Genomic DNA, 26,218 nt, shown 5'->3' on the forward strand with positions numbered 1-26,218 from the left:
CACAACAAAAACATTTATTGGTGGTGCGTTTTCAATGCTGTTCAGTATATATGAATCCGTCTTTGTAGTCTACATATAAATTGTTCACCTTGGAGTACATGACCTCATCGAAGCTGGTCTCCCTAAAAAAAAAACCCTGTACCTGCACCCTCCCCCCCCCCCCCCCCCCCCCCCTCTCTCTCTCTCTCTCTCTCTCTCTCTCTCTCTCTCTCTCTCTCTCTCTCTCTCTCTCTCTCTCTCCATTGGTTACCTTAGAGTATGTGATCTCGTCGAAGCTGGTCTCTATCTGAGCGTGACTCTCCATCTTGTCGTTGTTCATTGGGTGAGACGAGCGCGTGCTGTCCTGCAGCATCGCCTTGTACTTCAACTTCACCAGGAACTGTTCTTCCTGAACACAATAAAATCCAAAATGGCCATCATTTACTTCAACAACGTCGAAATCACAGAGTATTGTAAAATGTTGTTGTCTGTTTGATAACAAACAGTCAGTCATGTAACTTCAGTCTTATGGAAGAAATAGATGAATTAAAAAACAGCAAATAAAAGCGTGTAAAATAGTGTGCACAATTCAATGCGGTCGCTATACACACGCTTGGTTTTATCCTAGTTTTGGTATCTATTAGGTAAGCCACATTTCTATCTTACTGCCAAATTTCAGTTTTAAGCCACACAGTTCTGTTTTATGATAGTATAAATGTACCTATGTACAAAAATGCATGCGGAAAACAGGGTGGTTGCAATACGCAAGTTCACATGACAGACATCTTATTATGCTTCACGAGTTTTGGCAAAATATCGTTTATGACGTTTTCAAAAGAATTTTTTTGTATTAACTACACCACTAGAGCACATTGATTAATTAATCATCGGCTATTGGATGTCAAACATTCGGTAATTTTGACATACAGTCTTAGAGAGGAAACCCGTTACATCTCTCCATTAGTAGCAAGGTGTCTTTTATATGTACCATCCCACAGACACTGTTTATGTTGGATAGCACATACCAGTTGTGGTGCACTGGCTGGAATGAGAAATAGCCTAATAGGCCTACCGACAGGTATCGATCCCAAACCGACCGCGCACGAAGGAACCCAAAGCAGCGGCCTATGCGAAACGAATCTGCGCTGTGCTGTCTTGTGGTGACGTATACCAAAGTGTGTGACACGTTGGTACTGGTTGATAACATGTAAGTTTAATGTCATAAATGGACTTGAGAATAATCAAACTAAAGTTCTGTGGCGTCAAATTCGGGGTGGGGGTGGGGGGGTGTGGGGGGGGGGGGGGGTGGGGGATGTGTATTTTAGACACGGTAGCTTGCGACCATTTGATTGTCGACGATTGCCAAAGCATTACATAGAGTTTCCTCTAGCCTTCCACTACGTATCAAGATCAATAAGGGGAGGGCTGGAGGTAACTCGAGCTAGGCTACGTCCCTTCCCTAATACAGAAGAAGACGATGAAGACGAAGAATAATAACTCTAAAGATTACAATAGTGGTGCTTGGAGCCCTAATAATAATAATAATAATAATAATAATGGTAATGGTAATAATAATAATAATAATAATAATAATAATGGGTAATAATAATAATAATAATAATAATAATGGTAATAATAATAATAATAATGGTAATAATAATAATAATGGTAATAATAACAGTAGTAATAATAATAATAATGGTAATAATAATAATAATGGTAATAATAACTAGTAATAATAATAATAATGGTAATAATGGTAATAATAATAATGGTAATAATAATGATAATGGTAATAATGGTAATAATAATAATAATAATAATAATAATAATAATTATCATCACCTCGACATCATCAGTGTTATCATCGCTACCTTCACCAGTCATAATCATTGCTGTAATAATCAACACGATTATCATCAATCCATCAAAGGAACATAGTGTAGTCAAGATCAACAACTCTACATAAACAGTACTGAAATGTACAGACTAGCTTACCTCCCTTCGCTGGGGAAAGAGCTCGGTGACCAGAATCCACTCCCAGTACATGGCGAAGCCTTCGTTCAACCACAACCACCACCACCACCGCGGAGACACGATGTTACCGAACCACTAGATGAGAAACCAGCTACAGTTGGTTTTGTTTAATGAAAATACTGTATATATGACATTGAGTAATCATCGGCTATTAGTTAAAGGGACACTCCCGAGTTTGCTGCATTGTAAGATGTTTCCGACTAATAAAATATTTCTACGATTAAACTTACATATTAAATTTTTTTTTGTTTTGTTTAGAATATCAGTGTCTGTATATTCAGTGTGTTTCTGGTCGTCTTAATATTTGTAAGAGGCCCAAACGGGATTTTGTCTTCAAATAATTTCGTACATACGAAAAAATCTTTTTTAGGAAATAAAATGAAATTTAACCTAGTACAAATATTAGAACGATCAGAAACACGTTTAATGAACAGTCACTAATATTTTATGCAGAAACATATATTTGATATGTAATTACAGTCGTTAAAGTCGATAACATCTTAAAAATTGCAGCAAACTCGGGAATGTCCCTTTAAAGTTATAGTTCGTTTTGTTTAACGACACCACTAGATCACATTGATCAATTAATCATCGGCTATTCGATATCGAACATTTGGTTATTTAGACGGTCTTCTAAGGTGATCTTCAGTTGCGTGTGCAGGGTTTGGGTTTTCACGGTTTGCTGACATTGTAATAATATTATGTTTCTAACTAATAGAACCTATTCAAGTTAAAGTTGCCAAATACACTTACGAGTTGTATGTGTGGTTATTACACACTGTCCATCTTCTGACTGACGATAGATAGTTACGAGTGTTTTGTGTAAAAGATGACTTGTAACGTTTGATTGACGACCGATAGACACGAGTAAGTTATGACAAAACTGACTTGTACCGTTTGATTGACGACCGATAGACACGAGTAAGTTATGACAAAACTGATTTGTACCGGTTGCTTGACGACCGATAGACACGAGTATGTTATGACAAAACTGACTTGTACCGTTTGATTGACGACCGATAGATACGAGTGTGTTATGACAAAACTGACTTGTACCGTTTGACTGACGACCGATAGACACGAGTGTGTTATGACAAAACTTACTTGTACCGTTTGATTGACTGACTTGTACCGTTTGATTGACGACCGATAGACACGAGAAAGTTATGGCAAAACTTATTTGTACCGTTTGATTGACGATTGATAGACACGAGTGTGTTATGACAAAACTGATTTGTACCGTTTAATTGACGACCGATAGACACGAGTGAGTTATGTAAAAACTGAGTTCTACCGTTTGATTGACGACCGATAGACACGAGTGTTTTATGACAAAAATGACTTGTACCGTTTGATTGACTGACTTGTACCGTTTGATTGACGACCGATAAACACGAGTGTGTTATGACATAACTGACTTGTACCGTTTGATTGACGACCGCTTTGAACATTTACAGTTCATCAGTGTTACACACAGATACATGTATATATACAAGAGATGGTATAATGAAAGGTGTCGACATAAAAAGAACACGGAGAATATAAATGCTTGTGTATAAAACTCTGTATTAACAGAGACTATTTAACTGTTGATTCTCGTCTTTTAAACATTTTGAATAAATATTTCCCTAATTTACATAATTCTTTGACATTGTTAGTTGATAGTAATTCTGTCCATTTAAACATAGATGAGTGGATTCTGTAATATTTCTTGATATATAAAACTCTAAAGTCGCTAAAAAAAAAAGGACAGCATAATATAGCATGAAACTCGTCCTCAGTTTCACCTAAGTTACACAAGACACACACTGTTTTAGATCTACATATGCTATGATAGCGACCAACTTCAATAGCTAAGCTATGTGATGATAACCTTATCTTTGTGATGCATTTTTTTGTATAAACTTGACGTCACTATATATAATGTCAATTATATTAGCTAGACCATAATGTCAGCATGGTATTGTTCCATTTTGACGAAAGTGGGTCTAAGCAACCCATAAATGAATTAAAATCCACTGTCATTGACACTGTTGACTAGTTCTAATGGCGAAAACATGCTTACATTTGCACGTAAATTAGGGCGAAAGCGAAAGGTCTGCTAAGTGCCCATAAATTGCTTTTTCACAAAGCGCTTCATTTGCACGCTTTGCACGTGTATTCCATGTTCCCAATGCTGAATTTCCGTATAATTGGAGCTTGCGTTCATGTACGGTGCACACTCCAAATTCGACAATGGTACGACGTCAACTGACTATCGAAGATCGAGGAAGGGCTATTGCTTGGCTTCAGGATGGCAATACGCAAAGAAATGTTGCTCTGAGACTTGGTGTCAGTCAGAGTGTCGTTGGCCGACTGTGGCAACGGTACCAAGCAACGAATTCTGTTCGAAATCGTCCACGTTCGGGAAGACCCCGAAGCACTACAAATAGAGAGGACCGCTACATCACCAATATGGCTCTACGTCAACGCACAACCACTGCACGCCGATTACGTGACAATCTGCGGACTGCGACTGGAACTCGAGTGTCTGATCAAACCATACGCAATCGTCTGAGAGCCAATAATCTACGCTGCCGTCGCCAGGCTGTTTGACCACCACTCCTACCACGTCACAGAACGGCCAGACGTCACTGGTGCACGCTTCATCTGCGGTGGCAACGTTTTCAGTGGGGTCGAGTGATGTTCACTGATGAGTCCAGGTTTAGTCTCCAGTTCAACGACGGTCGGGTTCGTGTCTACAGACGTCCTGGGGAGCGTTTCGCTGACGTTAACGTTAGACAACGTCACCGGTTCGGTGGTGGCAGCGTCATGGTGTGGGGCGGCATCTCTATCCACCACAGGACCCCCCTCTATGTGGTGGATGGCAATCTGAATGGAATCCGCTATCTGAATGAGATTATCCGGCCGTTGGTTCTTCCAGGCCTTCAGCAGATTGGCGGCGGGGCAGTTCTGCAGGATGACAATGCCAGACCCCACCGCGCCAGGGTGGTAACGGACTTTCTCAGACAACAAGGTATCGCCAGGATGGATTGGCCAGCATATTCGCCTGCCTTGGCCCCAATAGAGTACGCCTGGGACGAATTAGGCAGGAGAGTTCGGGATAACCATGCCCCTCCGGCCAACCTTCATGATCTGGGTCAACTTCTTATGGCAGAGTGACAGACCATTCCCCAAGAGTTCTTCAGACGTCTGATCAACAGCATGAGGCAACGATGTGTCGAGTGTATTCGCGCCAGGGGTGGATTCACACATTATTAAACGAATGTTCTAATGTGTAAAATCCATGTTTGACAACCTTCAACTTTGACAGCATGTCATGTGACTTTCTTGTATACAGTGACGTTTATTTGTGTTTTTTTTGTAAATATGGAACAATAAATTAAATTTTTGATGTAGTTTACATCATCAATCTAATACACTCTGAAACTTATTTGGTTCTAAATTTTTGACCCTTAAATTCTTTTGAGTAGTAATCTTCAGACATATGCCTCGAATTCCGATTCTGGACAACTCAAACCATAGGTTTTTTCTATTAACAGAATCAAATACTTTTTTATAATCAATAAAGCAGCAATAAAGTCTAGCTTTATCCGCAGTGGTTTTTGTGATAATGGAAGATAAACTAAAAATTGCATCTGTAGTGCCCAAACCTCTACGGAATCCAAACTGGGCGTCGCTGATTTTGTCAAGTTCTTCCGACCAGTCTGACAGTCTTTTATCAAGGATATAAGTAAATAATTTTCCGAGAGCACTAAGTAAACTGATAACTCTGTAATTATTGGGATCGGGGGTATTCCCCTTTTTAAAAATGAGCACAATTACTGCAATACTCCAAGCAGCTGGGAAAATGCCTGCATTTAAAATAACGTTATACATATCTTTAATAATAGGAAATAAACATTCTTTGTACTCCATTAGAAATTCATTTAAGATGCCATCCAGCCCTGGGCCCATATTTTCGAAGCAATCTTAGCCTACGAAATCGTAAAATAATCATAAGCTATGACGTCACTATGGCGTGTGTTGTTGTGACGTCACACCCTACGATGGTTTTACGATTTCGTAGGGCTAAGATGGCTTCGAAAATATGGTTCCTGGCTCTTATCGCGCGCCAAATGTGTTATTGCTAATCATAATTCAGAGTCAGTAATATCACAATCTAACTGTTCAAACAAACATTCATATTTTGTAAACTCATCATCATCAGCTACTGGCTCACTAACGTTATTGTCAGTTTGCACTACCTCTTTAAAGTGATTATAAAAATCACTCAAAGATCCATTTGGTCTAACGTGTTTTCTTTTTGAAAAATGTTGATAGAATTGTTTAGGATTATACTTTCTTAAATACTCAAGATGATTACCCTGCCACTGCTGATATTTCCTTTTGAGTCGTCTTTCTAATTTTTTATATTTACTTTTACAGACATGTAAATAATAATTATTTTCAGGTGATTTGTCAGAGTTAAATGTTCGTAATGTCTCCAGGTAGGTCTTGTACAGCTGTCTACACTCCATACTAAACCATGGTTTGTCACATCTAGCATTTAACCTGCCACTAATGTTATTACTATAACCCGACCTGGAACCAGTATACACAGCGTCACATTTAAAGAAGTGGTCTGTAATCTCATGTAGAACACCCGTAAAATTGTTAACCATGTTATCTATTCCCAACTGCGAATTAGCTTCGACATTTATGATACATCTTTGTAAACGATCTATGTTAACCCTAATAACCTCCTAGTATTGCTCTTTATGATCATTTTCACCTACATTTTCCCAATTGAACCCCCTCCCTATCCACCATCGTGGCTGGATGTGTAAGTGGGTCTAATACAGCGTTAAACGAAAAAGAAACGTGCAATGGAGCATGGTCAAAATATTGGTTAAAGTTACATACAACAAATTCTTCTAGTAAGGTAAACCTTTTAGTTGTTGTTAATAGATAATCGACAACACTTAGACCCTGTTGGCTGTGAAATGTAAATTCATTTGCTAGTCCCTCGGGGTGCCTACCATTAACAATACGTAAACCGTTTGATTGACGACCGATAGACCCGAACAAGGTTTTTCTTAATTTTGTTTTCATTTATTATTTGCCAAGGGGCGACATTCTCTAGAATGGAACCGTCTGTTTAGTATCGTTCTGATTCAACTGGAGGGGACTATACGTTTCATACCCGTCCTTCTGTCCGTCTCTCTGTCTGTATATCTGCCTGTCTGTCCGTCTGTCCCACATATAGTTTTCCCGGATGGTTGTTTTCTCAATACCTTGAGATATCGAGCTGAGATTTCGTTTATAGCTTTATCATGTACTATTACAGACTTTCATGGCGACATACCCATTATTCACAGAACTATGGCCCGTAAACTCAGGAGATATAAAACTGTGTTTAACGTTTTGTGTGCAATGCATCATATGAAGAATTTATGATTTGTTATAATATTGCTTGGTCATATTGTGTTACAGATCAAGTTTGACTTTTATGCCGATTTACCCGTTTTTCACAGAGTTATGGCCCTTGAATTTAGGAAATACAAAAATGTGATGGCCCGGTAGGGATCATGTATTGCTTCAGCAGTACTCTCAGAATGTTTGGGGTTTTTTTGGGTTTTTTTTTTTTTTGGGGGGGGGGGGGGGGGGGGTGTTGGGGGGGCTGTGGGTGTGGGTGTGTGGGGGGGGGGGGTAATTAAAATTAAGGTATTCCTTAATTAACGTTTATGTCGGAGTACTGGTAAATCTTATGCCTGGAGGATTAAGAACTGGCGTTAACAAACGGTGTCAACAGTGTGCGGCTATACAGTTGTTACTATAGTGTTTACCTACTTGTATTGGTGGGTCAACTCGTGAGCAGTCACTAAGCCGGTCCACGTGTGACAGTTGTAGTGTTTACCTACTGGTATTGGTGGGCCAACTCGTGAGCAGTCACTAAGCCGGTCCACGTGTGACAGTTGTAGTGTTTACCTACTTGTATTGGTGGGCCAACTCGTGAGCAGTCACTAAACCGGTCCACGTGTAACAGTTGTAGTGTTTACCTACTGGTATTGGTGGGCCAACTCGTGAGCAGTCACTAAGCCGGTCCACGAGTAACAGTTGTAGTGTTTACCTACTTGTATTGGTGGGCCAACTTGTGAGCAGTCACTAAGCCGGCCCAGGTGTAACAGTTGTAGTGTTTACCTACTTAGTTGGCCAAGTTTTGAGCATCCACTAAGCCAGTCTGCGTGTAACAGTTGCATTGTTTACCTACTTGTATTGGTGGGCCAAATCGTGAGCAGTCACTAAGCCGGTCCACGTGTGCCAGTTGTTACTATAGTGTTTACCTAATTGTTGGGCACACTCGTGAGCAGTCACTAAGCCGGTCCACGTGAGCCAGTTGTTACTATAGTGTTTACCTACTTGTTGGGCCAACTCGTGAGCAGTCACTAAGCCAGTCCGCGTGTAACAGTTGCATTGTTTACCTACTTGTATTGGTGGGCCAAATCGTGAGCAGTCACTAAGCCGGTCCACGTATGCCAGTTGTTACTATAGTGTTTACCTACTTGTTGGGCCAATTCGTGAGCAGTCACTAAGCCGGTCCACGTGTACCAGTTGTTACTATATTGTTTACCTACTTGTTGGGCCAACTCGTGAGCAGTCACTAAGCCGGTCCACGTGTAACAGTTGTAGTGTTTACCTACTGGCATTGGTGGGCCAACTTGTGAGCAGTCACTAAGCCGGTCCACGTGTAACAGTTATAGTGTTTACCTACTGGTATTGGTGGGCCAACTCGTGAGCAGTCACTAATTCGGTCCACGTGTAACAGTTGTAGTGTTTACCTACTGGTATTGGTGGGCCAACTCGTGAGCAGTCACTAAGCCGGTCCACGTGTGCCAGTTGTTACTATAGTGTTTACCTACTTGTTGGGCCAACTCGTGAGCAGTCACTAAGCCGGTCCACGAGTAACAGTTGTAGTGTTTACCTACTTACTGGGCCACGTTTTGAGCACTCACTAAGCCGGTCCGCGTGTAACAGTTGTAGTGTTTACCTACTTAGTGGGCCACGTTTTGAGCACTCACTAAGCCAGTCCGCGTGTAACAGTTGCATTGTTTACCTACTTGTATTGGTGGGCCAAATCGTGAGCAGTCACTAAGCCGGTCGACGTGTGCCAGTTGTTACTATAGTGTTCACCTACTTGTTGGGACCACTCGTGAGCAGTCACTAAGCCGGTCCACGTGTGCCAGTTGTTACTATAGTGTTTACCTATTTGTTGGGCCAACTCGTGAGCAGTCACTAAGCCGGTCGACGTGTGCCATTTGTTACTATAGTGTTTACCTACTTGTTGGGCCAACTCGTGAGCAGTCACTAAGCCGGTCCACATGTAACAGTTGTAGTGTTTACCTACTGGTATTGGTGGGCCAACTCGTGAGCAGTCACTAAGCCGGCCCAGGTGTAACAGTTGTAGTGTTTACCTACTTAGTGGGCCACGTTTTGAGCACTCACTAAGCCAGTCCGCGTGTAACAGTTGCATTGTTTACCTACTTGTAATGGTGGGCCAAATCGTGAGCAGTCACTAAGCCGGCCCAGGTGTAACAGTTGTAGTGTTTACCTACTTAGTGGGCCACGTTTTGAGCACTCACTAAGCCAGTCCGCGTGTAACAGTTGCATTGTTTACCTACTTGTATTGGTGGGCCAAATCGTGAGCAGTCACTAAGCCGGTCCAAGTGTGACAGTTGTAGTGTTTACCTACTTGTATTGTTGGGCCAACTCGTGAGCAGTCACTAAGCCGGTCCACGTGTGCCAGTTGTTACTATAGTGTTTACCTACTTGTTGGGCCAACTCGTGAGCAGTCACTAAGCCGGTCCACGTGTAACAGTTGTAGTGTTTACCTACTGGCATTGGTGGGCCAACTCGTGAGCAGTCACTAAGCCGGTCCACGTGTAACAGTTATTGTGTTTACCTACTGGTATTGGTGGGCCAACTCGTGAGCAGTCACTAATTCGGTCCACGTGTAACAGTTGTAGTGTTTACCTACTGGTATTAGTGGGCCAACTTGTGAGCAGTCACTAAGCCGGTCCACGTGTGCCAGTTGTTACTATAGTGTTTACCTACTTGTTGGGCCAACTCGTGAGCAGTCACTAAGCCGGTCCACGAGTAACAGTTGTAGTGTTTACCTACTTGTATTGGTGGGCCAACTCGTGAGCAGTCACTAAGCCGGTCCACGAGTAACAGTTGTAGTGTTGATCTACTTGTATTGGTGGGCCAACTCGTGAGCAGTCACTAAGCCGGTCCACGAGTAACAGTTGTAGTGTTTATTTACTTGTATTGGTGGGCCAACTTGTGAGCAGTCACTAAGCCGGCCCAGGTGTAACAGTTGTAGTGTTTACCTACTTACTGGGCCACGTTTTGAGCACTCACTAAGCCGGTCCGCGTGTAACAGTTGCATTGTTTACCTACTGGTATTGGTGGGCCAAATCGTGAGCAGTCACTAAGCCGGTCCACATGTGCCAGTTGTTACTATAGTGTTTACCTACTTGTTGGGCCCACTCGTGAGCAGTCACTAAGCCGGTCCACGTGAGCCAGTTGTTACTATAGTGTTTACCTACTTGTTGGGCCAACTCGTGAGCAGTCACTAAGCCGGTCCACGTGTAACAGTTGTAGTGTTTACCTACTGGTATTGGAGGGCCAACTCGTGAGCAGTCACTAAGCCGGTCCACGTGTAACAGTTATAGTGTTTACCTACTGGTATTGGTGGGCCAACTCGTGAGCAGTCACTAATTCGGTCCACGTGTAACAGTTGTAGTGTTTACCTACTGGTATTAGTGGGCCAACTCGTGAGCAGTCACTAAGCCGGTCCACGTGTGCCAGTTGTTACTATAGTGTTTACCTACTTGTTGGGCCAACTCGTGAGCAGTCACTAAGCCGGTCCACGAGTAACAGTTGTAGTGTTTACCTACTTGTATTGGTGGGCCAACTCGTGAGCAGTCACTAAGCCGGTCCACGAGTAACAGTTGTAGTGTTTATCTACTTGTATTGGTGGACCAACTCGTGAGCAGTCACTAAGCCGGTCCACGAGTAACAGTTGTAGTGTTTACTTGTATTGGTGGGCCAACTTGTGAGCAGTCACTAAGCCAGTCCGCGTGTAACAGTTGCATTGTTTACCTACTTGTATTGGTGGGCCAAATCGTGAGCAGTCACTAAGCCGGTCCACGTATGCCAGTTGTTACTATAGTGTTTACCTACTTGTTGGGCCAATTCGTGAGCAGTCACTAAGCCGGTCCACGTGTACCAGTTGTTACTATATTGTCTACCTACTTGTTGGGCCAACTCGTGAGCAGTCACTAAGCCGGTCCACGAGTAACAGTTGTAGTGTTTATCTACTTGTATTGGTGGGCCAACTCGTGAGCAGTCACTAAGCCGGCCCAGGTGTAACACTTGTAGTGTTTACCTACTTAGTGGGCCACGTTTTGAGCACTCACTAAGCCAGTCCGCGTGTAACAGTTGCATTGTTTACCTACTTGTATTGGTGGGCCAAATCGTGAGCAGTCACTAAGCCGGTCGACGTGTGCCAGTTGTTACTATAGTGTTCACCTACTTGTTGGGCCCACTCGTGAGCAGTCACTAAGCCGGTCCACGTGTGCCAGTTGTTACTATAGTGTTTACCTATTTGTTGGGCCAACTCGTGAGCAGTCACTAAGCCGGTCGACGTGTGCCATTTGTTACTATAGTGTTTACCTACTTGTTGGGCCAACTCGTGAGCAGTCACTAAGCCGGTCCACATGTAACAGTTGTAGTGTTTACCTACTGGTATTGGTGGGCCAACTCGTGAGCAGTCACTAAGCCAGTCCGCGTGTAACAGTTGCATTGTTTACCTACTTGTATTGGTGGGCCAAATCGTGAGCTGTCACTAAGCCGGTCCAAGTGTGACAGTTGTAGTGTTTACCTACTTGTATTGTTGGGCCAACTCGTGAGCAGTCACTAAGCCGGTCCACGTGTGCCAGTTGTTACTATAGTGTTTACCTACTTGTTGGGCCAACTCGTGAGCAGTCACTAAGCCGGTCCACATGTAACAGTTGTAGTGTTTACCTACTGGTATTGGTGGGCCAACTCGTGAGCAGTCACTAAGCCAGTCCGCGTGTAACAGTTGCATTGTTTACCTACTTGTATTGGTGGGCCAAATCGTGAGCAGTCACTAAGCCGGTCCAAGTGTGACAGTTGTAGTGTTTACCTACTTGTATTGTTGGGCCAACTCGTGAGCAGTCACTAAGCCGGTCCACGTGTGCCAGTTGTAGTGTTTACCTACTGGCATTGGTGGGCCAACTTGTGAGCAGTCACTAAGCCGGTCCACGTGTAACAGTTATAGTGTTTACCTACTGGTATTGGTGGGCCAACTCGTGAGCAGTCACTAATTCGGTCCACGTGTAACAGTTGTAGTGTTTACCTACTGGTATTGGTGGGCCAACTCGTGAGCAGTCACTAAGCCGGTCCACGTGTGCCAGTTGTTACTATAGTGTTTACCTACTTGTTGGGCCAACTCGTGAGCAGTCACTAAGCCGGTCCACGAGTAACAGTTGTAGTGTTTACCTACTTACTGGGCCACGTTTTGAGCACTCACTAAGCCGGTCCGCGTGTAACAGTTGTAGTGTTTACCTACTTAGTGGGCCACGTTTTGAGCACTCACTAAGCCAGTCCGCGTGTAACAGTTGCATTGTTTACCTACTTGTATTGGTGGGCCAAATCGTGAGCAGTCACTAAGCCGGTCGACGTGTGCCAGTTGTTACTATAGTGTTCACCTACTTGTTGGGACCACTCGTGAGCAGTCACTAAGCCGGTCCACGTGTGCCAGTTGTTACTATAGTGTTTACCTATTTGTTGGGCCAACTCGTGAGCAGTCACTAAGCCGGTCGACGTGTGCCATTTGTTACTATAGTGTTTACCTACTTGTTGGGCCAACTCGTGAGCAGTCACTAAGCCGGTCCACATGTAACAGTTGTAGTGTTTACCTACTGGTATTGGTGGGCCAACTCGTGAGCAGTCACTAAGCCGGCCCAGGTGTAACAGTTGTAGTGTTTACCTACTTAGTGGGCCACGTTTTGAGCACTCACTAAGCCAGTCCGCGTGTAACAGTTGCATTGTTTACCTACTTGTAATGGTGGGCCAAATCGTGAGCAGTCACTAAGCCGGCCCAGGTGTAACAGTTGTAGTGTTTACCTACTTAGTGGGCCACGTTTTGAGCACTCACTAAGCCAGTCCGCGTGTAACAGTTGCATTGTTTACCTACTTGTATTGGTGGGCCAAATCGTGAGCAGTCACTAAGCCGGTCCAAGTGTGACAGTTGTAGTGTTTACCTACTTGTATTGTTGGGCCAACTCGTGAGCAGTCACTAAGCCGGTCCACGTGTGCCAGTTGTTACTATAGTGTTTACCTACTTGTTGGGCCAACTCGTGAGCAGTCACTAAGCCGGTCCACGTGTAACAGTTGTAGTGTTTACCTACTGGCATTGGTGGGCCAACTCGTGAGCAGTCACTAAGCCGGTCCACGTGTAACAGTTATTGTGTTTACCTACTGGTATTGGTGGGCCAACTCGTGAGCAGTCACTAATTCGGTCCACGTGTAACAGTTGTAGTGTTTACCTACTGGTATTAGTGGGCCAACTTGTGAGCAGTCACTAAGCCGGTCCACGTGTGCCAGTTGTTACTATAGTGTTTACCTACTTGTTGGGCCAACTCGTGAGCAGTCACTAAGCCGGTCCACGAGTAACAGTTGTAGTGTTTACCTACTTGTATTGGTGGGCCAACTCGTGAGCAGTCACTAAGCCGGTCCACGAGTAACAGTTGTAGTGTTGATCTACTTGTATTGGTGGGCCAACTCGTGAGCAGTCACTAAGCCGGTCCACGAGTAACAGTTGTAGTGTTTATTTACTTGTATTGGTGGGCCAACTTGTGAGCAGTCACTAAGCCGGCCCAGGTGTAACAGTTGTAGTGTTTACCTACTTACTGGGCCACGTTTTGAGCACTCACTAAGCCGGTCCGCGTGTAACAGTTGCATTGTTTACCTACTGGTATTGGTGGGCCAAATCGTGAGCAGTCACTAAGCCGGTCCACATGTGCCAGTTGTTACTATAGTGTTTACCTACTTGTTGGGCCCACTCGTGAGCAGTCACTAAGCCGGTCCACGTGAGCCAGTTGTTACTATAGTGTTTACCTACTTGTTGGGCCAACTCGTGAGCAGTCACTAAGCCGGTCCACGTGTAACAGTTGTAGTGTTTACCTACTGGTATTGGAGGGCCAACTCGTGAGCAGTCACTAAGCCGGTCCACGTGTAACAGTTATAGTGTTTACCTACTGGTATTGGTGGGCCAACTCGTGAGCAGTCACTAATTCGGTCCACGTGTAACAGTTGTAGTGTTTACCTACTGGTATTAGTGGGCCAACTCGTGAGCAGTCACTAAGCCGGTCCACGTGTGCCAGTTGTTACTATAGTGTTTACCTACTTGTTGGGCCAACTCGTGAGCAGTCACTAAGCCGGTCCACGAGTAACAGTTGTAGTGTTTACCTACTTGTATTGGTGGGCCAACTCGTGAGCAGTCACTAAGCCGGTCCACGAGTAACAGTTGTAGTGTTTATCTACTTGTATTGGTGGGCCAACTCGTGAGCAGTCACTAAGCCGGTCCACGAGTAACAGTTGTAGTGTTTACTTGTATTGGTGGGCCAACTTGTGAGCAGTCACTAAGCCAGTCCGCGTGTAACAGTTGCATTGTTTACCTACTTGTATTGGTGGGCCAAATCGTGAGCAGTCACTAAGCCGGTCCACGTATGCCAGTTGTTACTATAGTGTTTACCTACTTGTTGGGCCAATTCGTGAGCAGTCACTAAGCCGGTCCACGTGTACCAGTTGTTACTATATTGTCTACCTACTTGTTGGGCCAACTCGTGAGCAGTCACTAAGCCGGTCCACGAGTAACAGTTGTAGTGTTTATCTACTTGTATTGGTGGGCCAACTCGTGAGCAGTCACTAAGCCGGCCCAGGTGTAACACTTGTAGTGTTTACCTACTTAGTGGGCCACGTTTTGAGCACTCACTAAGCCAGTCCGCGTGTAACAGTTGCATTGTTTACCTACTTGTATTGGTGGGCCAAATCGTGAGCAGTCACTAAGCCGGTCGACGTGTGCCAGTTGTTACTATAGTGTTCACCTACTTGTTGGGCCCACTCGTGAGCAGTCACTAAGCCGGTCCACGTGTGCCAGTTGTTACTATAGTGTTTACCTATTTGTTGGGCCAACTCGTGAGCAGTCACTAAGCCGGTCGACGTGTGCCATTTGTTACTATAGTGTTTACCTACTTGTTGGGCCAACTCGTGAGCAGTCACTAAGCCGGTCCACATGTAACAGTTGTAGTGTTTACCTACTGGTATTGGTGGGCCAACTCGTGAGCAGTCACTAAGCCAGTCCGCGTGTAACAGTTGCATTGTTTACCTACTTGTATTGGTGGGCCAAATCGTGAGCTGTCACTAAGCCGGTCCAAGTGTGACAGTTGTAGTGTTTACCTACTTGTATTGTTGGGCCAACTCGTGAGCAGTCACTAAGCCGGTCCACGTGTGCCAGTTGTTACTATAGTGTTTACCTACTTGTTGGGCCAACTCGTGAGCAGTCACTAAGCCGGTCCACATGTAACAGTTGTAGTGTTTACCTACTGGTATTGGTGGGCCAACTCGTGAGCAGTCACTAAGCCAGTCCGCGTGTAACAGTTGCATTGTTTACCTACTTGTATTGGTGGGCCAAATCGTGAGCAGTCACTAAGCCGGTCCAAGTGTGACAGTTGTAGTGTTTACCTACTTGTATTGTTGGGCCAACTCGTGAGCAGTCACTAAGCCGGTCCACGTGTGCCAGTTGTTACTATAGTGTTTACCTACTTGTTGGGCCAACTCGTGAGCAGTCACTAAGCCGGTCCACATGTAACAGTTGTAGTGTTTACCTACTGGTATTGGTGGGCCAACTCGTGAGCAGTCACTAAGCCGGTCCACGTGTACCAGTTGTTACTATAGTGTTTACCTACTTGTTGGGCCAACTCGTGAGCAGTCACTAAGCCGGTCCACGTGTGCCAGTTGTTACTATAGTGTTTACCTACTTGTTGGGCCAACTCGTGAGCAGTCACTAAGCCGGTCCACATGTAACAGTTGTAGTGTTTACCTACTGGTATTGGTGGGCCAACTCGTGAGCAGTCACTAAGCCGGTCCACGTGTACCAGTTGTTACTATAGTGTTTACCTACTTGTTGGGCCAACTCGTGAGCAGTCACTAAGCCGGTCCACGTGTGCCAGTTGTTACTATAGTGTTTACCTACTTGTTGGGCCAACTCGTGAGCAGTCACTAAGCCGGTCCACGAGTAACAGTTGTAGTGTTTATCTACTTGTATTGGTGGGCCAACTCGTGAGCAGTCACTAAGCCGGCCCAGGTGTAACAGTTGTAGTGTTTACCTACTTACTGGGCCATGTTTTGAGCACTCACTAAGCCGGTCCGCGTGTAACAGTTGTAGTGTTTACCTACTTAGTGGGCCACGTTTTGAGCACTCACTAAGCCAGTCCGCGTGTAACAGTTGCATTGTTTACCTACTTGTATTGGTGGGCCGAATCGTGAGCAGTCACTAAGCCGGTCGACGTGTGCCAGTTGTTACTATAGTGTTTACCTACTTGTTGGGCCAACTCGTGAGCAGTCACTAAGCCGGTCCACGTGTGCCAGTTGTTACTATAGTGTTTACCTACTTGTTGGGCCAACTCGTGAGCAGTCACTAAGCCGGTCCACATGTAACAGTTGTAGTGTTTACCTACTGGTATTGGTGGGCCAACTCGTTAGCAATCACTAAGCCGGTCCACGTGTAACAGTTGTAGTGGTTACCTACTTGGTGGGCCAACTCGTGAGCAATGACTAAGCCGGTCCACGTGTAACAGTTGTAGTGTTTACCTACTGGTATTGGTGGGCCAACTCGTGAGCAGTCACTAAGCCGGTCCACGTGTAACAGTTGTAGTGGTTACCTACTTGGTGGGCCAACTCGTGAGCAATGACTAAGCCGGTCCACGTGTAACAGTTGTAGTGTTTACCTACTGGTATTGGTGGGCCAACTCGTGAGCAGTCACTAAGCCGGTCCACGTGTAACAGTTGTAGTGGTTACCTACTTGGTGGGCCAACTCGTGAGCAATGACTAAGCCGGTCCACGTGTAACAGTTGGTTGTGGTGAAGCCCGGTCGGTATACGATGTCTTCACGGTAAGTGGCCAGGCCCCAGTTCTCCATGGCGCCAAACCTAAAGCTGGGGACGGCGATGTTGTCTGAAATACATAGTCATCGATTACTGCATCCACTGAAGATACCCTTACAACACAGTATCTGTCTCATACTTAGTTTTATTTCATATTTTATCATCATCACCATCATAAATGTCATCGTCATCACCATCATCATCATCATCATCATCACCACCACCACCATCATCATCATCATCACGCTATCATCATCACCATAATCGTCATCATCATCATCATCACATCATCATCATTATTATCACCACAATAATAATAATAATAATAAATAATAATAATAATCAACAACGACAACAAGACAACAACAACGACAACGACAACAAGACGACATACCAAACTTATATAAGGGAAATGGCGGCTCGAAGTGATTCTGTAGCCAGTTGAAGATCCGCACTCCCCAATCATGTGTCAGGTGAACGTTCTGCATGAGGTTGGGTCGAGCCCACGTCCTGTACTGGAAGAAAACAAACCCAAACAAACAATCAACAACCCTAACCCTGACCCTGACCCTGACCCTGACCCTAACCCTAACCCTGTGTCAAGTGAAGATTTCAAGATTTATTAAACAACACTCAGACATTTTACAATGTGTAACAAGAGGACATTTTCAAATACATAATTAACATAAAAGACAAGAACAGGCGTCAACATAGAAGTATCTATAGTTAACATAGAACACAAGATATGCAAACAAAATAGCTAAAACGTGCAAAGAAACGTCAGTTCAGAAGACCAGATAATATTTTAATAAATAAAGACAGGTTTTTTGTAATAATGGTGCAATACCTAATGACAGCATACCTTTCATTTTAAAAACGTTAGGATTAATCCTATAATATTGTTTTATATATTTTCTTCTAACGTTTTCAATATTACCATTTTTAAAATTAAATAAATAATGGTATTCATCTCCAATATCAGTATTACAAAGTTTGCATATTCTATTTTCTCTTGGAACGTTAAACCATCTGCCAGTTTCGATTGGTAATGTAATCAAAAAGGTGCGAAGGAAAAACATCAATTCACAATTTCATAAGAGTAGATATTTTTAAAAATATATATAACCAAAATGTTTCAATAATGGCGCATTACACAAAAACAGCATACCTTTCATTTTAAACACGCTGGAATTAATTCTATAGTATTTTTATGTATATTTTCTTCTTATATTTTCAATATTTTCATTTATACGGTTGACTAAATAATGGTATTCTTCTCTAATGTCAGTATTACAAAGTTTACATTGAATGTTTTCTTTAGGAATGTTAAACCATCCAACTGTTTCGATTTTTAAATTTGAAATATAGTTATCCAGTATCTATTTTGGTACGTTAATCTCGTTATATAGGCGTCAAAGTCAAATTTCGTTTTAAATCATGTATGAAACTGGCCCCTTGAAATGTGTTTACTATCCGAGAAACCACTGGCGTGAGATACCACTGGCGTGTGAAACCACTGGTGTGAGAAACCACTGGCGTGAGAAACCATTGTTGTGAGAAACCACTGTAGTGAGAAACCACTGGTGTGAGAAACCACTGTAGTGAGAAACCACTGGTGTGAGAAACCACTGTTGTGAGAAACCACTGGTGTGAGAATTGATCACAAAATTGGTGTTGTAATTCTTGTTTATTGGATTTTAAATCGAAATGTTAGGCTAATTGGTGTAGATGAACCCATTCCGGTGTTATCGAATACACGTTTTATGAATTTCAGCCACCCGCATGACGTCACAACAAATATAATAACTCTGTTTTGAAACTCGAGACATGCTTTATGTTCCCGAGCAGCATACTTGAAAATACTATTCTAATATTTCGAATAGCAAATTAGCGAGCGAATATTCGATTATATGCGGACCTAAAACAATTACGATACATATCTCTCACTAACAACTAACAACTAACTACTAATCCAGTGCACTGGAGAGACAGCCCAGATAGCTGAGGTGTGTGCCTAGGACAGCGTGCTTTAAACATAATCGGATATAAACACGAAAATAACTACCAATAAAATGAAGATATCGCAATGATAATACCATACCTTTGTTTTCCTGACGTTATCAATGGTCATACCATACCTTTATGTTCCTGTAGTAGTGGTAAGCGACGTTATCAATGGTCATACCATACCTTTATGTTCCTGTAGCAGCGACGTTATCAATCGTCATACCATACCTTTATGTTCCTGACGCTGTGGTAAGCGACGTTATCAATCGTCATACCATACCTTTATGTTCCTGTAGCAGTGGTAAGCGACATTATCAATGGTCATACCATACCTTTATTTTCCTGACGCCGTGGTAAGCGACGTTATCAATGGTCATACCATACCTTTATTTTCCTGACGCCTGGTAAGCGACGTTATCAATCGTCATACCATACCTTTATTTTCCTGATACCGTGGTAAGCGACGTTATCAATCGTCATACCATATCTTTATTTTCCTGACACCGTGGTAAGCGACGTTATCAATCGTCATACCATACCTTTATTTTCCTGACACCGTGGTAAGCGACATTATCAATCGTCATACCATACCTTTATTTTCCTGTAGCAGTGGTAAACGACGTTATCAATGGTCATACCATATCTTCAATCGTCATACCATACCTTTATGTTCCTGTAGCAGTGGTAAGCGACGTTATCAATGGTCATACCATACCTTTATGTTCCTGTAGCAGTGGTAAGCGACGTTATAAATGGTCATACCATACCTTTATGTTCCTGTAGCAGTGGTAAGCGACGTTATTAATCGTCATACCCCACCTTTATTTCCTGACGTCGTGGTAAGCGACGTTATCAATCGTCATACCACACCTTTATTTCCTGACGTCGTAGTAAGCGACGTTATCAATGGTCATACCATATCTTTATTTTCCTGACACCGTGGTAGGCGACATTATCAATGGTCATACCATATCTTTATTTTCCTGACACCGTGATAAGCGACGTTATCAATGGTCATACCATATCTTTATTTTCCTGATACCGTGGTAAGCGACGTTATCAATCGTCATACCATACCTTTATGTTCCCGTAGCAGTGGTAAGCGACGTTATCAATCGTCATACCATACCATTATGTTCTCGTAGCAGTGGTAAGCGACGTTATAAATCGTCATACCCCACCTTTATTTCCTGACGTCGTGGTAAGCGACGTTATCAATCGTCATACCACACCTTTATTTCCTGACGTCGTAGTAAGCGACGTTATCAATGGTCATACCATATCTTTATTTTCCTGACACCGTGGTAGGCGACATTATCAATGGTCATACCATATCTTTATTTTCCTGACACCGTGATAAGCGACGTTATCAATGGTCATACCATATCTTTATTTTCCTGATACCGTGGTAAGCGACGTTATCAATCGTCATACCATACCTTTATGTTCCCGTAGCAGTGGTAAGCGACGTTATCAATCGTCATACCATACCATTATGTTCTCGTAGCAGTGGTAAGCGACGTTATAAATCGCCATACCATACCTTTATGTTCCCGTAGCAGTGGTAAGCGACGTTATCAATCGTCATACCATACCTTTATGTTCCCGTAGCAGTGGTAAGCGACGTTATCAATCGTCATACCATACCTTTATGTTCCCGTAGCAGTGGTAAGCGACGTTATCAATCATCATACCATACCTTTATGTTCCCGTAGCAGTGGTAAGCGACGTTATCAATCATCATACCATACCTTTATGTTCCCGTAGTAGTAGTTAGCGACGTTATCAATCATCATACCATACCTTTATGTTCCCGTAGCAGTGGTAAGCGACGTTATAAATCGTCATACTATACCTTTACTTTCCTGTCGCCGTGGTAGGTGACATTTTCCACGTACCGAAAGTCGGATACCACGAATGCCAACAGGTATGTCGGCATCACCGGCGTCTTGGCGTGCACGTCCGCCACGTAGCCGTTGTCGCTGGAGTGAATATAAAACATGCATCAAAATAAAACGAAATCAGCATGCAAAACGAATGGTAAGAAATATAACAGATACGACATATAATTTATATGCACCGTTTATTACCCACCCACCCTCCCTCTCTAGCTCTCTGTCTCTCTGTCTCTGTCTCTGTCTCTCTCTCTCTCTCTCTCTCTCTCTCTCTCTCTCTCTCTCTCTCTCTCTCTCTCTCTCTCTCTGTGTGTGTGTGTGTGTGTGTGTGTCTGTCTGTCTGTCTGTCTGTCTGTGCGTGCGTGCGTGCGTGCGTGCGTGTGTGTGTGTGTGTGTGTGTGTGTGTGTGTCGATACTCGGTCAGTCCGGGCTATTTCTCGTTCCAGCCAGTGCACCATGATTGGTATACTGGATGTCAAACGTTTGGTAATTTTGACATATAGAGAGGAAACCCGCTACATTGTTTCATTAGTAGCAAGAGATATTTTATATGCACCATCCCACAGACAGGATAGCACATACCACGGCTTTTGATATGCCAGTCGTGGTGCACTGGCTGAAACAAGAAATAGCCCTGTTCTAAAGTCTGGAATGTGCACTGAAACGCGTTGTGGGTCTGTTTAATCTCATCTAAGATTTTGATGGCGTCGCCATTACGTTACACTATACACAGTTTTAGATCTTCAGACCTGCCAGTAAATATTTATAAGCAGGGATTCTGATTCCAATCATACCTGAGCCACCCCCCACCCCAGCCCCACTCTCAACTTATCAATATAATGTATGCTTCAAGATGTTCACATCGTTCAGACGTTACACAAATAAAGGACCTTAGTTCTTAGTTTCCTAACCTTGTTTCCACGGTAACGCTGAAGGAAGATCTGTTATCGGTGTTTCGAGTACACACCCTGACGTTTGATAGTTTTCTTTAATTAATGTTTTGAAACGTTCAGCGTCTTGGACTTTTTAGATTCCACTACTGTATGGGGGCGGGACGTAGCCCAGTGGTACAGCGTTCGCTCAATGCGCGGTCGGTGTGGGATCGATCCCTGTCGGTGGGCCCACCGGGCTATTTCTCGTTCCAGCCAGTGCACCACGACTGATATATCAAAGGCCGTGGTATGTGGTATCCTGTCTATGGGATGGTGCATATAAAAGATCCCTTGCTGCTAATCGAAAATAGTAGCCCATGAAGTGGCGACAGCGGGTTTCCTCTCTCAATATTTGTGGTGCTTAATCATATTCCTGACGCCATATAACCGTAAATAAAATATGATGAGTGCGTCGTTAACTAAAACATTTCTTTCCATTACTGTATCTTCAACGGTCAAATTTGTCAACAGAGGTCAACCTTCAGCCGGGGCCTTGCCAGTATTACAAGCAACAGTCGGGTTTCCTACAAGGACAGGGCTGGAAATTATGGGGTGCATCCCGTATGATGGGGTGGGGATTCAGCGAGTTCGAACAACTCCCCCCACCCCCATCCCAAAAATAATTTAAAATTTAAATTTAAATTTAAAAAAATAAAAATAAAAATAAAATCACAAATCATTTATAGGTCATATATATGGAGGGTGGAGTTCGGGGGATTCGAACATCCCCTAAACAAATTATCAGAACAATTTACCTTATTTTTCTGTTTTAAGAACTGCACCTAAATACGAAATAACTCCTAATCCGACATACTTGTCATAAGGGTCACTATAGTTCGCTTTTGTCATGTTACGTTATTTAGAAGAAATGCAGTCAGGCTCCCTGCTTATAAATATTTACTGGCAGGTCTGAAGATCTAAAACTGTTTATAGTGTAACGTAATGGAGACGCCATCAAAAATCTTAGAGGAGATTAAACAGACCCACGCGTTTCAGTCCACATTCCAGTCTTTAGAACAGACTCCAGGCTATAATGTTAGCAAGGGCGATACCATTATTATGTCTTGAGTGAGAGAAAAGGAAGGAAATGTTTTATTTAACGACGCACTCAACACATTTAATTACGGTTATATGGCGTCGGACATACGGTTATGGTCCACATAGATATTGCGAGGAAAGCCGCTGCTAATCGAAAAAGAGTAGCCCATGAAGTGGCGACAGAGGGTTTCCTCTCTCAATATCTGTGTGGTCCTTCCTATGGTGCTAATATCACTCAAACGCCAGTATAATAACTGTAAGGGGGTGGTTACCTCAGCACCCTCTATCTGAATCCTAGACCAATATACTTATCACACTGCCACTGTTGTAATGCATTGCTCAGTTACTGCATAATACGTCGCTTCTTCCCCGTGTAATAAATGGCGTATTTACCGTGGCTGTGTGTCTATGATGTCCGTGTTACTGAGTGTCGTGTAGTTTCTGGCGTGTTTCTCCTTTCTCAGCAGTGTGAAGTTGAACGTCGCCTTTAGGGCTGGCTCGTCAAAACACGGGAACGCCGAGCGCGCGTACGTCGCTTCAAACATAGTGACCGCCAAATAGCTGGAAAAAATAAACAACAAGTTAATAACTTTCATACACGTACATCGCTTCAAACATAGTGACCGCCAGATAGCTGTAGAAATTAAGCAACAAGTTAATAACTGTCATACACGTACGTCGCTTCAAACATAGTGACCGCCAGATAGCTGGAAAAAATAAACAACAAGTTAATAACTGTCATACACGTACGTCGCTTCAAACATAGTGACCGCCAGATAGCTGGAAAAAATAAACAACAAATTAATAAGTGTCATACACTCATGTCCTTTCAAACATAGTGACTGCCAGATAGCTGGAGAGATTAACCAACCAGTTAATAACTGTCATACACGTACGTCGCTTCAAACATAGTAACCGCCAGATAGTTGGAGAGATTAAACAAGTTAATAACTGTCATACACGTACGTCGCTTCAAACATCGTGACCGCCAGATAGCTGGAGAGATTAAACAACAAGGTAATAACTGTCATACATGTACGTCCCTTCAAACATGATGACCGCCAGATAGCTGAAGAGATTAAACAACAAGTTAATAACTGTCATACACGTACGTCCCATCAAACATGGTGACTGCCAGATAGCTGGAGAGATTAAACAACAAGTTAATAACTGTCATACACGTACGTCCCATCAAACATAGTGACTGCCAGATAGCTGGAGAGATTAAACAACAAGTTAATAACTGTCATACACGTACGTCGCTTCAAACATAGTGACCGCCAGATAGCTGGAGAGATTAAACAACAAGTTAATAACTGTCATACACGTACGTCGCTTCAAACATAGTGACTGCCAGATAGCTGGAGAGATTAAACAACAAGTTAATAACTGTCATACACGTACGTCCTATCAAACATAGTGATGCCAGATAGATTAAACAACAAGTTAATAACTGTCATACACGTACGTCCCATCAAACATAGTGACTGCCAAGTAGCTGGAGAGATTAAACAACAAGTTAATAACTGTCATACACGTACATCCCATCAAACATGGTGACTGCCAGATAGCTGGAGAAATTAAACAACAATTTAATAACTGTCATACACGTACGTCCCATCAAACATAGTGACTGCCAGATAGCTGGAGAGATTAAACAACAAGTTAATAACTGTCATACACTTACGTCGCTTCACACATAGTGACTGCCAGATAGCTGGATAGATTAAACAACAAGTTAATAACTGTCATACACGTACGTCCCTTCAAACATAGCGACCGCCAGATAGTTGGAGAGATTAAACAACAAGTTAATAACTGTCATACACGTACGTCCCATCAAACATAGTGACTGCCAGATAGCTGGAGAGATTAAACAACAAGTTAATAACTGTCATACACGTACGTCCCATCAAACATAGTGACCGCCAGATAGCTGGAGAGATTAAACAACAAGTTAATAACTGTCATACACGTACGTCCCATCAAACATAGTGACTGCCAGATAGCTGGAGAGATTAAACAACAAGTTAATAACTGTCATACACGTACGTCCCATCATACATAGTGACTGCCAGATAGCTGGAGAGATTAAACAAATTAATAACTGTCATACACGTACGTCCCATCAAACATAGTGACTGCCAGACAGCTGGAGAGATTAAACAACAAGTTAATAACTGTCATACACGTACGTCGCTTCAAACATAGTGACCGCCAGATAGCTGGAGAAATTAAACAACAAGTTAATAACTGTCATACACGTACGTCGCTTCAAACATAGTGACCGCCAGATAGCTGGAGAGATTAAACAAGTCAATAACTGTCATACACGTACGTCGCTTCAAACATAGTGATCGCCAGATAGCTGGAGAAATTAAACAACAAGTTAATAACTGTCATATACGTGCGTCACTTCAAACATAATGACTGCCAGATAGCTGGAGAGATTAAACAACAAGTTAATAACTGTCATACACGTGCGTTGCTTCAAACATAGTGACCGCCAGATAGCTGGAGAGATTAAACAAGTTAATAACTGTCATACACGTACGTCGCTTCAAACATAGTGATCGCCAGATAGCTGGAGAAATTAAACAACAAGTTAATAACTGTCATATACGTGCGTCACTTCAAACATAATGACTGCCAGATAGCTGGAGAGATTAAACAACAAGTTAATAACTGTCATACACGTGCGTCGCTTCAAACATAGTGACCGCCAGATAGCTGGAGAGATTAAACAACAAGTTAATAACTGTCATACACGTACGTCGCTTCAAACATAGTGACCGCCAGATAGCTGGAGAGATTAAACAACAAGTTAATAACTGTTATACACGTGCGTCGCTTCAAATATAGTGACCGCCAGATAGCTGGAGAGATTAAACAACAAGTTAATAACTGTCATACACGTACATCCCTTCAAACATAGGGACCGCCAGATAGCTGGAGAGATTAAACAAGAAGTTAATAACTCATACACGTGCTTCGCTTCAAACATAGTGACCTTTATATAGCTGAAGAGATTAAACAAGTTGATAACTGTCATACAAGTACGTCGCTTCAAACATAGTGACTGCCAGATAGCTAGAG

General features: G+C 43.1%; 1 protein-coding gene across 1 annotated transcript in view; it reads right to left on the bottom strand.

Annotated features, from left to right (window-relative positions):
* LOC121386774 (aminopeptidase N-like) overlaps positions 1-26,218 on the bottom strand; it is a 60,083-nt gene that overhangs the window by 27,776 nt on the left and 6,089 nt on the right. The window contains exons 3-8 of the mRNA XM_041517786.1: positions 23,516-23,683; positions 21,113-21,239; positions 17,645-17,765; positions 17,169-17,320; positions 1,978-2,091; positions 251-388 (exon numbers count right to left, since the gene is read on the bottom strand). Coding sequence (XP_041373720.1) covers positions 251-388; positions 1,978-2,091; positions 17,169-17,320; positions 17,645-17,765; positions 21,113-21,239; positions 23,516-23,683 — 820 coding nt within the window. The remainder of the gene's footprint in view (positions 1-250; positions 389-1,977; positions 2,092-17,168; positions 17,321-17,644; positions 17,766-21,112; positions 21,240-23,515; positions 23,684-26,218) is intronic.

This window comes from Gigantopelta aegis, chromosome 12 (assembly GCF_016097555.1).
Source record: "Gigantopelta aegis isolate Gae_Host chromosome 12, Gae_host_genome, whole genome shotgun sequence".
In the NCBI taxonomy this organism is placed as follows: domain Eukaryota; kingdom Metazoa; phylum Mollusca; class Gastropoda; order Neomphalida; family Peltospiridae; genus Gigantopelta; species Gigantopelta aegis.